Raw genomic sequence first — 17,410 nt, forward strand, 5'->3', positions numbered from 1 at the left:
TCCATTCCCAATTCCATTGCCGGTTCCGTTCCCGGTTCCATTCCCAATTCCATTGCCGGTTCCGTTCCCGGTTCCATTCCCGTTTCCGTTCCCGGCCCCTCCCGCGCTGCCGGCGCCGCCTCAATCTTGTCCCCCCCGCGCCACCGTCGGCGGGTGAGGGGTCAGGGCTGCGGCCCGGAAGCGGCGGCGGAGGCGGGGCCCGGTGCCGGGGCCTGTCCGTGTGTCCGGCCCGGGGCTGCCCTGCCCGGGGAGCGGCCTCTCCCGCCGCCCGCCGCCCGTCCGCCCGTGCCCGCAGCCCCGGCAGGGCAGGACCATGGTGCAGAGCCCGCCCGCACGGCAGCGCCGCCGCCTCTGAGCCCCGCCCGGCCCGGGGGCCTGAGCCCCGCCGCGGACGCCGGTAAGGAGCGGACGGGGGCGGCTCTGGGCCCGGCCTGCCGGGGGATGGAGCCGGGGGATGGGGCCGGGTGAGGCCGCTCCGGTACCGGGAGAGCCCGCGGGGAGCCTCGGGCCGCGCTGCCCCCGGGCCCCGGCTTGGCTCTGCTGGGGGGTTGTGCCTCGGTTTATTTTTGTTATTTCCATGTAATAATTATGTTGGGAAAGGTCGTCAGCTTGAAGTTTGTGTGCGTGGCGTCGTAGCAGGAAAAAAAAAAAAAAAAAACAACGGTGAAAAAGAATAATTTCTGTAGCACTAAAAATAGTTGTGCTTCAAAATAGCGTCTCAACAGTGGGGCTTTTGTGTGGTTGTTTTGGGATGTTTTCCCCGATTTTCTGTACACCTATATTTCATCCTCTTTCACTTTTTTTGGGAGGGTTTAACTTGACTTTTGATCTCCTGTTGGTTTTAATAATAAAATTCCTGGTGCATCATGCCTGGAACATGGCTGCTCCATCCCCGCCGTTACATCCCAATTACCCTGGGAGAAAAACCCATTCCAGCACAGCTGGGATTTTATTTTCCCCCATTTTCCCTTTGTTTGCTCTTTAAGGCTTTGTCTTTGGGGGAAATTTATTTCCAGGATTAGCTCTGGAGATGGAATTATCGGGGTGAATTTGCCTGGAGGGCAGATGAGGATTCAGTAATTAAGGTTTGCTCTGCTCTCCCCATCCTCGCTGAACTTCCCCGAAGTTTGGCCGCTGTGGTGGAGACAAAAAAAACGGGTCTGGCTGTTGTGGGAAATGATTATTGCGTTTTATTCCGAGGGCTGAGTTACAGGAAAGGCTCCCGATGAATCGCAGTGCCCCAGGGCAGGACCAGCGGCTCGGGTTTCACGGGGAGTGCTGCCCTTCCCTTCCCTTCCCTGCCCTGCCCTGCCCGGAGCATCCCGGCGGCTGCAGCTGCTCCCAGCCGCTGTGCTCAGCCCCGGGACAGCTCCTGAGGCAGCCCCAGCACAAATAATCCTCAGTTGTGGCCGCAGATCGCTCCCCGAGCCCGGCCCACCGGGCTGGATTAAACCCCGGTGGCTTTGTTACCTGCCCTGATTTGAGGAGTGGCTCTGCTGGAATGTGATTCTTCTTCTTTTCCGCTTGAAAGACAAGAGCTTGAGAGGTCACCTGAGAGAACAGAATAGTCCCTGTGCTCAGGGACAGACAGAGCCGGGTGTCCTTTGTGAGCTGGGGACAGAGGGACAGAGCCTGGCACAGCCAGACCCCTCCTGCAGCACCCCTGAGCTGATCTGCAGGTCTGGCAGCTGGGATAATCTGATTTTTGTTAAATAACAGCACAGGCTTTGTGGAAATGAAGCTGTTTTATCAGTCTAGCCCTCAACTATTAATGAAACTTGGCTGGTGTCGGAATTGTTTTGCTTTTCCCAAACCTCCCCTTACCCAAAGCATGGCTGGGTGGGAATTAATTTTCTTTCTAAAACTGTCCTGACCTGTGAATAAAGCAGGTTCCCAGGGCTCAGAACTCCCAGGCTTTGTTTTGGATGAAATCTCTGTGTGTGCTGGCATTTGGGGTCTGTTAATCTGTAAAATGGAGAGGGAACTCCCCCAGCTGGGGCTGGGCAGGCTGAGATCCTGTTTGCTCTGGGCACTGGGGGTGAAGCACAGACATGAGAATATTCCAGCCACAGCTTTGATATCTCAGCTGTGTCCCAGCTCCCTCGTTTCACTTGGTTTTGCTGCTGTTTCTGTTTCCATCAGTGGCCACTGGCTGTTTTGCTGCTTTTCTCCTTTCTTTCCACACCCAAACTCTGAATTTGCCATTCCCCAAAGCTGCCATTTCCTCAGCTTGTCAGTCATTTTTCTGCTTGTGATTCAGGCTGTGTATCTGTCTGCATCCCTGTCTCCTCACAGTTCTCATTACAGCCTGAAGAGCCTTTTCCTGGCATTTCTCTGCACTTTCACTGCTGAATTGGGTCCCACATTCCTTAATGAGCAGCTTTAATGAAGTCAACAATTAACCTTGAACTGGTCACTCAACCAGTTTGTGATTATTGAGCAGTTCCTGAGAATTTTCACACTTCTTCATTAAAGCCATCCTGTATTTTTTGATTTCTCATGGATCTTTAAAGGTCCTGTAAAATGGAATAATTTCATTTTTCCTTTCCTCTGCCAGGTTCTCATGCTGAGCACCAGTAACCAGAGTAGCATTTTTAATACCAATTCAAAGTCCTTCATCTATAATTGTGTGTTTTATTGCAGTCTGGGTGATTTGGGTTGTGGTAACTCACGTTGGAAGTCATGACTTGGACAAGCTGGAAGGTTTAAAGATGCCCATGAGCTCTTTTAGCTGGAAGTGGATCCATTCCCATGGCACAGGCTCTTGGCAGACAGAGGTGCCTGCTTCAAGTTTGGCACCAAAATGTCTGATTTTCAACCAGAGGTTGAGTTCATTTTGATTTTACAGCTGGGTATGTTTTAAATTATGTTTTTCATTTCTAACAAAAGTCAGAATTCAGAGTTCATTGAACGGGGGGAAAAAAAGCTTCCTCACTCTGTTGCTGCTTCCTGACTTGTAACTTTCCTTGCCTTTTCTCATTCATCATTTTAAGAACTGAGAACATACAAAAAATACTTGGAACTTGTTTGGATTTGTCTGTTTCTGCACGAATTTTGGTTCCAGTGGGAAATGGAAATGAACTTTGCTGTCCCCAGAGCATCAGCTGGCACAAAGTTCAGGTGCTTGTGGTGAACCCACCAGACTTTGTGAACAACACGAGTCTGTTGGGAAGGGCTGTCACACACAGATTGAGTAATGTTTGTTTTCCTTTTTATTTTTTACATCTTTTTTTTTTTTTCAAGTTTTCTGTCTTTATAGAGAGTTGAAGTCAGAAATTTGGGTGTTTGAAATTCAGTCTCAATTTGATCTTGAAAATTTTCCAAATTGCTTCCCTTCCTTGGCTTTGTTTCGTGGGCAGACCTGAAGTGTTTGCTGTTGGTGCCCCTCTTGGAGATGCTGAAATGATTAATTAATCTTTGAAAAGTGTTTTGAGAGGTGAAAAGAAACATTTCGTGCAAATATGAAGCATTTGCTTCTTTCTATTCATGCAACCCCCTGGTTTTTGTTCATATTCTGCATCCTGATCCTTTATCAGGAGGGAGGAACGTCCTTGTCCACATTTCCAGGTGCTGTTCTCCCCCTGCCCTGTGCAGAGCATTCCAAAGCCTTTCCCTGCCACTTTCAGCTTCCAGGCTGCAGGAAAATTGGAGTTTTTTGGAAAAAATGTGAAGTTTTTTTCTCAGTAAACATATTTGTGGATAAAATAGCTCAGCAAACTGATAAGAAACTGGAGCCAATTCTCCTTATCTCCCAGTGGAGCAGATGTGTTCGTGCACAGCTGCTGATGCTGGGGTTATGTTGGGTTGCATTCAAGGACCCAAGGTGATGTTTTTGTGAAGTTTCCTCCTCCACATGCCCTGATTGCTGCCCTCCCTCCCTCCCTGTGTGCTGAGGAGAAACTGCTGCCATTTCCTAGGAGTTGTTTGGGTTATTTTGTTCATGCTGGAGGAGCTGCTGTGCCCTGGGGGATTCCTCCAGGTTAAATTCCTCCCTCCTGCCTGCCCTGATGCTGCTGGGGAAGGTTTTGGGCTGTGCAATTTCATCCCAGTCCTAAAAAGATGATCTGGAGCTGCTGTAGATCCTAACACCTTTATTTCCCCCAGATTCAGGATGCTGAATTATTTTCCTTACACTTGGTCTTGAGCCTCATCAGGTTGTCCCAGAGCCACCTCCCCAGATCCTGTCACTGCCATTGGTGTCACTGCCAAGCTTGTCCCCATGTCCCTGTCACCCCCAAGATGCTGAACAGCACCAGCCCCATCAGCCCACCCAACTCTGATTTTTCTGATTTTCATTTTGCTTTGTTTTCACTCTTAGACATCAAATTTGAAGAAAAGAAATCCAAATGAAAGCTGATTTTGGTACCTGTTTATTGTTGTTAAAGGTGTTTGAGGTGAACACTGCTTTGTTTGCGTTTATTTGTGGCTGCTTTGCCACGGTCTGTTTGGTTTGTATTTGTAAATATTCCTTTGGCACACAACATAAAGTGGTTCACCCTGAGCTGACCCATTTCCTAACCCCTCCTGCTAGTGGGGCACCTTTGAAAATACAATTTATTTATTTTTTTGAGCTGCACAGCTCTTTAAACACTGCTCTATTCAATGAGATCCTGAAAATTGAAAAACTTGTGAGATGCTGGGACAGGCACTGCTGCCTCCTGCCCTTCTCCTTCACCCAGTTTTCCTCCTTAGGATATTTCAGTGGTGATTTCCCATTTAAACCCCTCCTCTAGAGTGATCACCTTGCCCTCACAACAAGAAGGGGAAATACCTGTGAGGAAATTCCATCATTTTAAGCTTTCTAGTGACAGGGAGGTGGATGACATTATTGACAAAAATGTCAAACCTCTTTGATCTCTTTAAAATTCATATTTGGTTTTGGGTTTTTCATGTTGGTAAGTGCAGTTTTGCTTTCAGTACCTGCTTTAGTGCAGCATATGGGGTTTTTATTGTTCTTAGGAATTCAGCTCCTTTGATATTAAACCTCCAAATGGGAATTCAATATTTCAGCTGTGACTCATTCTGCATTGACTTTTTGGTCTTTGCAACAGACTTGAAGATTTTCCTTGTTTGCAATTTAGCCTTGAAAAACTCATCAGTCTCTTTCAGCAGCTTCCTTTTCCACACTCTTTCACCCACAAATAAAGAGGAATTCAAAATGTTGCTCCTTTGAGATTGCTGTCAGGAGCTGTTTTGGAGGAAGTCTCCCCAAAATATAGAATATTTTTAATTCTGTGTTTCTCTGGCACTCTGATTAAACTGTTGTATTTCCCCCCTTTTACCATTTTAATCTTTTTCCCTGCCTGGGTTTGTGGATGCTGATTTAAGAGCTCAACATCTCCAGGCTTTGCTGGTGAGCTGTAACTCCTGCTGAACATCCCTCGTGCCCAGCAATTACCCTGGAGCTGCTGGCCAATGTTCCAGCCTGGCAGTTTTCATTCTTGAGCTCCTTGTTTAGTCTGACTGGGGAGATTTTTATTGCACCAAGTATTAAAAGGCTTTGCTGGAGTGCAGAGAGGCAGCGGCAGTCATTAGAGCCACTCACTAAATTATTTATTTGGCTAAAAAGTGAAATCTGATCTTGCATGCCTGACCTGCCAGGAGGTAAAAGCATTGTTTTGTTTTGGTTTGTTTTGTTTTTTATTTTTTTAACTCTGTGAACAAGAAATAAAAGTTTAAATTACATTCTTGAAGTTATTCATTTACACAGAGGAGGAAGTTAGTTACTAGAGCTGGCAGAAGAGTTGTGATGCATTGTGATTCTGACAGAGAGGAGTTTGAGGAACCCTGAAAATCCACAGACACTTTGATGTGAAGCACTGATCTGCATCACAAATTCCATGACAATTAAAGTCATTTAAGTACTTTGATTAAAAAATCAGTAATTCTTCAGGCAGCAGCATGGCAACATTCACCCTCGTGCTTTCCCCCACTGCTGTTTTCATGTCAGCTCCAGCTCTGAAATCCACAGTTGTTCCCTTTTCCCTCCCAAATGCTCCAAAGGCACATTACTCCTCAGAAATTGCAGCTTATGGCATTTTCTAATTGCTTTCAAAGCCACTGAGTTATGGCAGCATATTAAACAACTGGCACTTAAAAGCTGGTGATCTCTTACATAAAAATATTAGCCTGGATATTTCCCTGTGTAGGATTTTCAGCACATCCCTGTTTTGGGTTTGTTTTTTTTTTTTTTTTTATGGCTGGTTTTAGACCCTGTGGCAAACAAATTCTGATAGAGCTGATGGAAACCCCTTTAAAAAAGGAATCCCAGCCCTGGGTGTACTGTGGGTGACACTGAGCCCTGATTAAAACTGCAATAAACTCTGCAGCTGAGTTATTTCCTCAAGGAAATTCAGGAGGGGACACTGCCTACAACTCTGCTTTTGGGCTAGGTTTTGACCTTCTTCCATCTCCCCACGTGTGCCCCACGTTTCCAGGAGGAGTATTTGGGATTTTACCTCTGGATGGAGCATTTGGGGTGTTTAACAGTGGCTCTTGGAAGGAATTTGCTGCCAGGACAAGACAGGCAGGAGGTGCAGGAGGGCGGATCGCTCCCAGCACCATCCCTGCCAGCCCAGCTCCCCTTCCCCGTCCCTGCTCCCTCTGCCACCTGCCCTGCCCTGCCACAGCTGCTCTGGGACAAGGTTCTGCTAAGGGCAACATTCCTCATCACCTTTTCTACCTGCCCTGCCCATGCCACAGCTGCTCTGGGACCAGGCTCTGGTAAGGGCAACATTTCTCATCACCTTTTCTTCCCCTCTCACCCCTCTCCTTTCCCTGCTGTTCACCCTGGTTTTGTAGAGGTGTTCGCAGCACCTGCTCCTCACTGAGAAAAACCTCCTGGGCTTTGCAGGGTGGATGGTGCAAAATAATAAAGCCAGGGTGAGATCTTGAGCTCTGTCCCAGCAGGTTTCAGGCAGGACAGCGAGTGGGGACTCAGCAGGCACAGCCCAGGGTTGTGTTGTTGACACTGCACCTCTGTCTCCTCTCCCTGAGCTGGATTTTCCCCTCTCTGGGACACTTGTGCAGGTTCTGTCAATATTTCTTCTGCTAACAGGAACTGCTGAAGCATTCCTGCCAGTAAAACCCTGAGTATACACAAGGAAGTTGGGATCATTGTACTCTGTGGGCTCTGAAAAGGGCTTTGTCTTCAGGCTTGTTCTTTACCCTTCTTTTGTTTTCTCTTAAATCAATAGATCACAGATCCCTCCCTGCCTTGCCCTGTGCCTCTCTCATCCTCTCAGCTGCCACTTTTCAGCCCTGCTACACCTGGATTGGAAATAGGAGCCAGTGGGAATCACCCCAAAATGCAGGAGCATTTCTTAATTCAGTGTTATCAGATCTCTGTGGATGTTCCAGTTTAACCCTTGCAGTACAGAATTGTCTTTGCCTTTCCCTCAGAATTGTGGAGATAGCAGCACATTGCTAGGAGCAGGTTTAGTTGGGGTTAAAAGCCTTTTCAGACAGGGTTTTAGGTAGAACAAAGATAAAGGTGGGCTTGGAGTTCCTCCTTGCAGAGCTTCTGAAGGAGATGCCACAAGGCTGCCCTTTAACTCCCGGCTCTTTGCATTTCCCTGCCTGTGGAGATGGGGAAGCTGATCCAGGAATTTAGGTCTTTCTGCTCTGCAGATAAAAATTCAGGAGGGGAATCAGACAAAATATTATATTTGGGGCAAAAATTAATGACTTGGGACATTTTATCAGTGTGTAAAGTCCTGCTTATGCTTACAGACAGAACAAAAATTCTAGATCCTGCAAGAATTAAATAAAGACCAGGAGTGTTCCATCCTCCACCTTAATGCAGTTTTTTGGGTGTTTTTGCCCATAGGATTCTTGATGCAAAAGCCTGAAATAATGTAGGGCTGCTTTTCAGATCCTGCTTTGAAAATGAAAGCATTTGGGGTGGGGTAAAGAGGGATCCTTAAGGTTTCAACCTCAGTTTTCAAAGGATGTGCAGAGTTTGGTTTGTGCCTTGGTGCATTCAGACATTGCTGGCATTCAGATGTAGCAGTGATACCTGCCTGGGCAAAGGCAAGAACTGGCTGTATTACTGATCAGTGATGCTGGGCTGTGCTGGAAGCCCTCATTGTTTAAAAGCTGTTCCCAGCTGGCACTTTGATGTGGAGCCTGTTCTGATTTCATGGAATACAGCAGTGATCAGAATCAGCCATGGAATTTAATCTCAATTCTGTGTACAATCCCATTTCTCTCCTGTGTGATCCACCCCCCCCCCAGCTGTAACACACAGTGCAGTGACTCTGTTGGAACATTCCTTCCCCTCAGGTGAACAATCAGAATAATGTTCTACATAAACCTGTTGGAGAACCTGAAGGTTTACATCAGCAGCCGCCCTCCGCTCGTGGTCTTTATGATCAGCGTGAGCGCCATGGCCATCGCCTTCCTCACTCTGGGCTACTTCTTCAAGATCAAGGAGATCAAATCCCCAGAAATGACAGAGGTATGTGCAAAAATGATGCTCATTTGGAAAACATGCCAAAAGTTAGGCTTTTTCCCCTCTCAGATAGCACAGAGTTGTGTGGGGGATTGTCTCCATGTTATTTTCAGAAGGGCTGTTGGGATGGGTGTTTGTTGGTTGTTTTATATCAAGGATGAGGCCAAATCATTTGTCACGGATCTTCCCTGCTGTGGCTAGGAACCTTTCAGTTTGTTATTTAGGTGTTATTCAGTTTGTTTATTTAGCTGGTTTGGGGAACTTCTTCCCTCAGCACTGTCCTGAACTTGGGCAGAAACTGCTCATCCCTGAGTGTGGTGAGGGGCTGGGAGCACAAACCCTGTGAGGAACCACTGAGGGAGCTGGGGGTGCTCAGCCTGGAGAAAAGGAGACTCAGGGGTGACCTTGTCCCTTTATAACTCCCTGAAAGGTGCCTGTGCTCAGCTGGGGCTGGGCTCTTTCTCCAGGCAGCACTGACACAACCAGAGCACACAGACTCAGGCTGCACCAAGGGAAATATAGGCTGAATATTAGGAAAACTTTTTTACAGAATGAGTGATAAAGTTCTGGATTGGCTGCCCAGGGAGGTGGTGGGGATGTTTAAACACCCTGGGGGTGTTGAACAAAGCCTGGATGTGGCACTGGGTGCCAGGGTTTGGCTGAGGTGCTGGGGCTGGGTTGGACTCCATGATCTTGAAGGTCTCATCCAACCTGGTGATTCTGTGAACAGACTGAGTTTCCTTTCCAGCTCAGGGGAGGGAGCTGGGGCTGAACCCATCTGACTTGTGCAAACAGCTTTGCTGTAGTTGAGGCAGCCCTGCTGCTGTTTGTGCTGCTCTCTGAGCCGTGTGATTTTTGTTCAATGGCCTGGAACCGGGCGAGGCAGGAGCTCCTTCATGGCCTTAAAATCTCCCCTTTTGCTTTAAGGACTGGAACACTTTCCTGCTGAGGTTTAATGATTTGGACTTCTGTATATCTGAGAATGAAACCTTGAAGCACCTCCTGAACGACACCACAACCCCAGAGAGCACCGTGACCAGCGGGCAGGCCAGGTCCTCCACACAGTCCCCACAGACCCTGGAGGACTCTGGTCCCATCAACATCTCTGTCACCATCACGCTGACCCTGGACCCTCTGAGACCTTTTGGGGGATACTCTCGCAATGTCACACACCTCAGCTCCACCATTTTTGGGCACCAGATTGGACTTTCAGGTAGGCAAGGCTGGACCTTCAACAATTCAGGTTGCAGTTGGCTTTTAGAGGTTTTTTCCTAACCTTTCATGGGGGGATTGGCTTCACACTGGAACTAAAGAGGTTTAGATTAAATATTAGGAAGAAATTTTTTATTGTGAGGGTGATGAGTACTCAGAAGTGTGGCTGCCCCATCCCTGGGAGTGTCCAAGGTCAGGTTGGGCAGGGCTTGGAGCAACCTGGGCTGGTGGAAAGTGTCTCTGCCCATGGCAGGGGGTGGAACAAGATTGTTTTTAAGGTCCCTTCTGACCCAAACCACCCTATGATTCCAAATAATGATATTATTTTATTATTTCTAAACTATCATAATATCATTATTTTATTTAAAATAATGATATTAATGATATTATTTATTTTATTATATAGTGATTATTTTAATCCTTATACCATCAAATGAAAATTTACCAGCTTACTATGGGTGAGATAACTCTTTTGCACAGAACACAGATGTGCTCCCAGATTTATTGTGAGTTTATTCGTGTATGGAGCTCTTGTTTGTTAGAGGAACTTTTCCCTGCATTCAGAATGGAAAAGAACCTGCAGGCGTGCCAAGATCAGGCTTGGCAGTTTGAAATGATTAAACCTAATGACAATGGAAGGTCATTTTTAAGCCAGCAAAATTCCAAACAGTGACTCTCTTCAGTTTTGTCTTGATCCATCAAGTCCTCAACTGACATTTCAAATGTGGCATAGATGCACTAGAGAGTATTATGTTGCCTGAAAAATTCTAGTTTATCTAAAATGCATAAGTGAATCAGCTTTAATATCACAAACAGCAGCAGATAAGATGATTATGGCTTCTGTGGTGTGCAGAGACCAATCTGCTCTCTGGCTGCCTGCCAGGAAGTTTTGATAGGAGTTCATAGAGAATTAATAGGAATTGATAATAGAACCTCACTGTGTTTTAGCTTTCAGCCAGAACTGCATTTTATAATAACGTTGAAGGTCTTGAACCTGTGGAGAGACATTGCCAGTAGCTGCAAATGTGCATTACTGGGTTTCTGTTGTTATTTTGTTGCTGCTTTGAGAGCTACCAAATGCAAGTTCCATTTGCAGCAGCCTGGATTTGTTTCCAGTCTGAATTTCTCCACGTGGAGTTACCATACAGGACTCAATGTGCAGTTCAGTATCTCCTGGCACCTTTTTCTCTACACAAAATATCTCCAGTTTGAAAAGTGAGCATCAGAAAAAACAGATGTGGAACAAATTTCTTAGGAGGAGAAAATTCTTTTCTAATGAAAGTCTGTGAACATGCATGAATTCACTTAGAAAGAGTTTTTAATTTCTGAAAGCAGCCTGATGAGGCTGGGAGAGGTGGGAGAGATTAGAAAGAGCAGCAGCTGGGGGATTTTCTGCTTTGTTTTGGGTTTAACTTTTCTCTTTGCTCTCTTTGTTGCCTGCAAAGATCCGGGCTGACTCCAAAGGGTGATGCTTCCTGCCTTCATCATCTGTGTGTTCTCCTTCTCCCAGCAGTTGTTGCTCAGATACTTTTGTGACCCAAATCCCAGCTTTCCTTGTGTCTTTCTCACAGGCAGAGAATCCCACGAGGAGATAAACATCACCTTCACCCTGCCAGCAGCCTGGAACTCTGACGAGTGTGTCCTGCACGGCCACTGCGAGCAGGTGGTGTTCAGCACCTGCATGACTGTGACAGCAGCCAGCAACGTGTTCCCAGTCACAGTGTGAGTGCAGCTCTCCCCAGGGGCTGCTTCCTGCCCCACCCGTTCCTCTGAGCTCTTAGCTCCTCCTGGAAATTCCTGTTGATCGTGGAAATTCCATCCTTGCACTCCTTCCCCCGTGGTAAAGCGTTTGTCACAAAGCCTCTGCTGTCTTTGTGATTTTTTGGCCCGTGCCTCCCTTTTAAACTTCACTGGGAGCAAGAGAATCAGTGGAAATTTAAGGGATTTACCCCATAATTGAGTTTCAGAGATGGGATTTGACACTGAGGTTCTCGCCCTGTTCCCTGCTGAGAGATCAGCACAAGGCAAAGGCTGCTTTGCCTTCACTGAAATATCTTCCTTAGTCTTCTCTGGGGAAGCCTTAGGAAAAACCAGTGTTTTTCCAGTTAAGCTGTGGGTTGTTGGCTTAGTGCAACAACATGCAGTTAAATTCTGATTTTACCATAGCAATCATGTGGCTTTTGGGGGTTTTTAACCTAAACTTTGGGGTTTTGTTGTTGCTTTGGAAGGCCCAAACTAAAACCATGTTTTGAGAAGCAAAGTTGTCCTGGTTGAACATGGAAAACACATTTCAGGGTGCTGATTATTTCTGTTTTCTTGCAGTCAGCCACCACATTGTGTTCCTGAAACCTACAGCAATGCCACTCTGTGGTACAAGATCTTCACCACGGCCAGGGACTCGAACACAAAATATGCCCAGGATTACAACCCCTTCTGGTGTTACAAGGGAGCAATTGGCAAAGTCTACCATGCTTTAAACCCCAAGCTAACTGTCATAGTTCCAGATGTAAGTGCTGGGCTGTTCCTCTGGTGTTTTCAGTAAATGCTTAGCTCTGGTTTCATTGGGTATGGTTCCTAAAATTGTCATTTTTGCTGCTGGTTTATTGTGTGGTTTCATTGGCTATGGTTCCTAAAATTGTCATTTTTGCTGCTGGTTTATTGTGTGGTTTCATTGAATATGGTTCCTAAAATTGTCATTTTTGCTGTTGGTTTATTGTATGGTTTCATTGAATATGGTTCCTAAAATTGTCATTTTTGCTGCTGGTTTATTGTGTGGTGTGAGGGCTGAGAATGCTCCACCCTAATGGATTTGGTGATCTTCATCCATGTGCCTCACAGCTCTTAAAAAACACCATTTATAATTTGAAATCATTTCACAAAAGCCTCTGCCAATATTTGGAAAAATACCCTTAGCACAGATCTTTATCATAAAAACATTTTGTGCCACAATTAGGAATCACTTCCATTGCTGTGTAAAGGGGAGAAAGTTGATTAATGAAGTAATTTCTGGGTTGATTTGGTAATTATTGCTTTAATGTCCAATGCTAAGCCAGTGAATGGTTTTAATTTGCTTTTTTTTGTGCAGGATGATCGCTCTCTAATAAACCTGCACCTCATGCACACCAGTTACTTCCTCTTTGTGATGGTGATCACAATGTTCTGCTATGCAGTCATTAAAGGCAGACCAAGCAAACTGAGGCAAAGCAACACAGAATTCTGCCCTGAAAAGGTGAGTGTGTGCTAACAAAATCCTGGCTCTGATAAGGAAGCAGAGAAAAGCTCCTGTTGGGCAGAGGACAGACTGGTTTTTCTTGTCTCTGGAGATGGGGATTTAATTCCTTTCATTGTGGACAGTGCAGGTAGGGGTTATAAAATCCACACAAGGGCTTTAGAGATCCTCAAAATGAGATTTCTGTCCTGCAGAAATGGATTATTGCAGCTCAGGAAGTGCTGGGCTGTGACTCTTGTGCCATAATTGTGTTGTTGCTTGAACTGTTTAGTGTGAAGCAATGAGTAGGTGCCATTAAATCTTCATTTATTCATTATCTTCTACCACAACAGACTGAAAACCCTGAGTAAAACATGATACATAATTCTAAGGGTTGTTCATCAGAATTAAGTTAAAAACAAAGCTGTTGAAAGAGTCATTGGTTGTTAATCAGAATTAAGTTAAAAACAGTAACAAAGCTGGTGAAAGAATCATTGTTCAGTGTTACCTTGGGGATCTGCAGTTTGCCTGAAGGATTAAATATGAATATTTTTAATTGAGAAGTAGGAAGCCACTGTTGATACCTTTTGGTCTTAATGATATTTTGTAGTTTGAGCTGGTTTGGGGTGTTTTTTGTGGGGTTTTGTTTTTGGTGGTTTGGGACTTTTATTCTATTGATTTTTGCAAAGTACAAAATGCCTTCAGACTCCCTTTGATTTCCTTTCCAAGTCAGACTTTCCAAGCTTTCTTTGAAAAGTCAAGGACAGCTCTGCCAGCTCACAGAGATAAATCATATCACTGTTACAGGATTAAGAATTTGCCTTTAATTAAATATTTTCTCTTCCTTTGTTTTTCTTCCAGGTTGCTTTGTCAGAAGCATAAAAACCCTTCCTCCTCCTCCTCCTCCTCCTCCTCCTCCTCCTGAGAACGACCGAAACCATTGCCTGCTGAACCCAGCCTGGGTCTTAACACTCTGTGAATCCATTACCTTGCAATGTTGGTTTATTCCAACCAAAGACATTTCAAAGTGCCTGTAATTGATTTGTACATATTTATAAAAGCAGAATATCCAGAGTAATTCTGAGCAGATGTGCTTGTCCCCTGGCCCTGCCCTGGGACAGCCCCATGGTGGTGTAGATAACTGCAGTGAAAAGGCTCCACAGAGGCAGATTTTTGTCTAGCTGCACCTGGGCAGGTGAAGATGCCTTTGCAAGTGTCTCAAACCAACCAAGAGATGTTTGGTTTTTTGCCCAATCTGTACAGTGTGTTTGAACCAAGTATGCACCTTTGATATAATCCTGCATTTCCAAAGCCACCAATCTACAACATGAATTCAATGTGTGTTTGTGTGGCCTAATACTTTATTCCATTTGCTCCTTGCTTGCAAGAAAAGATATCAACGTTTTAGATTATTTTTTTTTCTCTTTTGGAAGAAAAAAAAAATACATATTCACATTTTAATAGTGCTGTATTTAGGACAAACTTGTGCTTTTATTCATAGTAAAAAAATTAAGTGAAGTCCCATTTAAAACTGTTACTTACTGAAAAGAACTGTTTGATTTTTTTTGTTGTTGTTTTGGTTTGTTTTTTTGGTTTGTTTTTTTGGTATTTCATTTGGCTTGCTGAATGCCAGAGAACCAGTCAGCACAGAGACTATCTGGAAAACTTTTCCACTTGGCCTCCCATCCCCAGCCCTCCAGCCAGGATTGTGTGTCTCTGCTGCAGAGCAGCTGTCTGTAAGCTTTTTTTATTTTTTTCCCCTTTTCTTTCTAGAAAGTGAAACTTAATAAAAAGATGTATTGCGTTAGCAGCCTGCTGGGGCTCTGCACAGCCTTGGGCAAGTGCAAAGAGTGAAAGGAAAAAGAGATCCCAGAGTTTGTTCCAGAGCTTCACTGTGTGACTGTGCCTGCAGCTCTGAGGGGCAGCTGCCACTGGCACTGCTGAGCTCTGGCCCATTCAATTCATTAATTTGCCATTTTCTGCAAATTAATGAATGGGGGAAATGGCCACAAAAGTGGGGCTCTTGTGAGGAAGGTCAAAGAAACCACCCAGTGAAACCCCTTCTGTTCTCTGTGTCCATCCTTCACTCAGAGATTTGATTCTGTGCATTTCTCCCTTCTCCATTCTGCCTTTTGCTGCTTTTTCTCCCTGGTTCCTTGAGCAGCCTCCTGAATTTCAGGGCTCAGGCTCTTCCTGCAGCCACTTCCACCCCTGCTTTTAAATCTCACTGGTTGCCTTAACTGACTTTTTATTTTCTCCCAGCTTCCATTCATTCCTTCATTCACTCCTTCATTCCTTCCCACAGGCTTTTTTCCCTCCTCCTTTTGCTCCAAACTCCTCAGAAGAAAAAAGCCAAGTGAGAATCTCATAGTCTCAGTGATGCTGGCAGAAAATTCCCAGTTTATTCCCTCCAGACACCTCTCCTGGTCTGTGTGTGTTGGGACTTCAGTAAGTTCACGAGTGTTCAGGGTGTTTGAGCAGTCACAGTTTTGTTTCCTCTCACAGTTTCAGTTTCCCTAAATTGGGATTACCTGACATGTTTTCCTCCAGGGAATGTTAAGGCAAAGCTTTAGAGATGGCCTGGTTTGAAGTTTAGGGATAAAATGAAGCTCCCAGTTTTTTCCTGATGCTGCTGTGGGCTGCTGCTGCTTCCCTGGGGGTGAGACAGGCCAAGAGCTCCTCCTGAGCTGTTCCTAAATCCCACAAATTAATCCTCACTCCAAGAGCTGCCTCTGAGGGTGGCTGGATCTGGGCCCCAAAGGCAGGAATAGGAGATGGATTGGGAGAGAGGAATCCTGGAAATACCCCAAATCCCCTGATTTCTCCAGGAAAGCAAAGCAAATCCTTTCTCCTTCAACAAATTGCAGCTCCAAACATCCCAGCTGGAATTTGGGCTCTTGGGGGAACCATTTGGGAATGAAAGGAACTTCCTTGGCAACTTCTCCCCCACTTTCTGCACCCCCAGGAATATTAAAGATTGTCACCCACAGATGCAGAAGGGCAAAGGTTGGAGAGTTTTGGATTTTTGGCCTTAGTTCATCCTTTTCCCCCCCTGTACTGCAGCAGGGAGGTGCAGGGTGTCCCAGCAGGCCAAGTGCTGGAATGCTGAGGAATATTGGATTGTTCCCAGGTGATGTACAAAGTTAAATGCAGCCAAACAGAAGAGTTAAAACTTAATATTAAAGTTCAGATCATATTGATCTTTCCTTTTTTTGTTTTCTTTTTTCTTTTTAACTATGACTTGAATCAGTTTTGATTCTATTTGTACGTGTTTTCTTGTTCTTAGAAAGCTGCCATTTTCTTTTTTTTTGGTTTCTTTTTTTTTTTTTTTTTGCATTTTCTTTGGCATTACATAGAAAATCTGAGCCTTGGTTTCAACCCTCTGCAGGTGATTGTAGGGTTCCAGATGGCTGTTTTTTGGTTTTTGTTTTGTTTTGTTCTTACATTTCACTTGTCTTGTTGCATGATGGTTAATAGCTGATTTGGAAATGACATTTCTCTCCTAGATTAATTTTTGTGTTTGTAAGATGTGCATATTGCTTTGCAGAATAAAAACTATGAAGTTTATCCTTGCTGTCTTTATTTCCACAGCCTGATGGCTGCAGAGCTTTCATAAATCAACCAAAATTACGTGGAGCACAGGAGGAAATCAGGGAAAAATCTGCAGCAAAATGAAATTGAATTTGGGTTGTAAATTCTCTTTTTCCCCCCAGCACTCATCAAAACCTTGCTGGAGATGAATTGCCTGGCAGGGAGAAAATCAATCTGAAGGTAGCAGCCCCTGTTTCTCTTTAACTCCTGAGACTTGTTTGTCTGCTGTCACCAAAATTTGGATTCCTGAGCCTTCCCTGTGCTGGGAGATGCTCAGGAGCTGCACTCACACAAAGGATCCATTGTGGCTCCTTCCTCTCAGCTTTTGCCAAATTTCTGGGTGCAGTCTGAGGCCTGACCTTGAGGTGTCTGTGAGCCCTGGCTGGGAACAGCTCAGAGACCAAAAGGAGGGTTTGGGTGTCCTTGCAGCCCACGGCTGAGCTGTCCCTGTCCCTGCTCTGCCTTTTCCTGGGCTGCTGGGACACCTTGGTTTGTGTTTCTGCTTTTTAAAGATTTTTACAGCTCTGCTGTGACTTTTACTGACAGCTAAAAACTGGATCACCCCAGCTCTGCCCTGCTCTGCAAGGCTTCCTGGCACAACCAATATTCCCTTTTATTTACCTCCTGAAGAAGTTTCTTTACACAACTGTTGGGATCTAAGCATAGATTTCCCTGGGCTGCCTTATTTTTAGCTCCTTGCAACAAAATTTGGGCACCTCCATGGAATAAATAGCAATAAGATTCAAGCTGTAGTGACAGAAAGAGTAAGGCAAGGCAGAGAGCAGCTTTTTAAAATGTTTCTGAATAGAAAAATGTCACATTTCCGTGTCATTTGTCTTTTGAAAGATAATATTCCAGCAAGAAGGGGTTTTATAGTGAGGAAGGTGGTAAAATATTCCCTGTGGTCATGGGATAATCACACCTTGGAGTTGTTTTGTCAGTGGGGA

The 17,410-nt window shown here is 45.2% G+C and overlaps 1 protein-coding gene across 1 annotated transcript; it reads left to right on the forward strand.

Annotated features, from left to right (window-relative positions):
* The first annotated feature begins 324 nt into the window (after window positions 1-324).
* Window positions 325-16,439, forward strand: TMEM248 (transmembrane protein 248). Its single transcript, XM_063173738.1, has 7 exons — window positions 325-397; window positions 8,284-8,458; window positions 9,380-9,665; window positions 11,236-11,386; window positions 11,987-12,170; window positions 12,750-12,893; window positions 13,734-16,439. Exons 2-7 carry the CDS (start codon window positions 8,300-8,302, stop codon window positions 13,752-13,754), a joined length of 945 nt encoding a protein of 314 aa, XP_063029808.1. The 5' UTR covers window positions 325-397; window positions 8,284-8,299; the 3' UTR covers window positions 13,755-16,439.
* Window positions 16,440-17,410: the final 971 nt, after the last annotated feature.

Source organism: Melospiza melodia, chromosome 21 (assembly GCF_035770615.1).
Source record: "Melospiza melodia melodia isolate bMelMel2 chromosome 21, bMelMel2.pri, whole genome shotgun sequence".
Taxonomy (NCBI): Eukaryota; Metazoa; Chordata; class Aves; order Passeriformes; family Passerellidae; genus Melospiza; species Melospiza melodia.

Bases quoted from the DNA above. Each gene is read 5' to 3' on its own strand.
- TMEM248 (XM_063173738.1), top strand. From the start codon at position 8,300: ATGTTCTACATAAACCTGTTGGAGAACCTGAAGGTTTACATCAGCAGC. The intron at 8,459-9,379 runs GTATGTGCAAAA...TTTTGCTTTAAG, and splicing joins AATCCCCAGAAATGACAGAG to GACTGGAACACTTTCCTGCT. The intron at 9,666-11,235 runs GTAGGCAAGGCT...TCTTTCTCACAG, and splicing joins GCACCAGATTGGACTTTCAG to GCAGAGAATCCCACGAGGAG.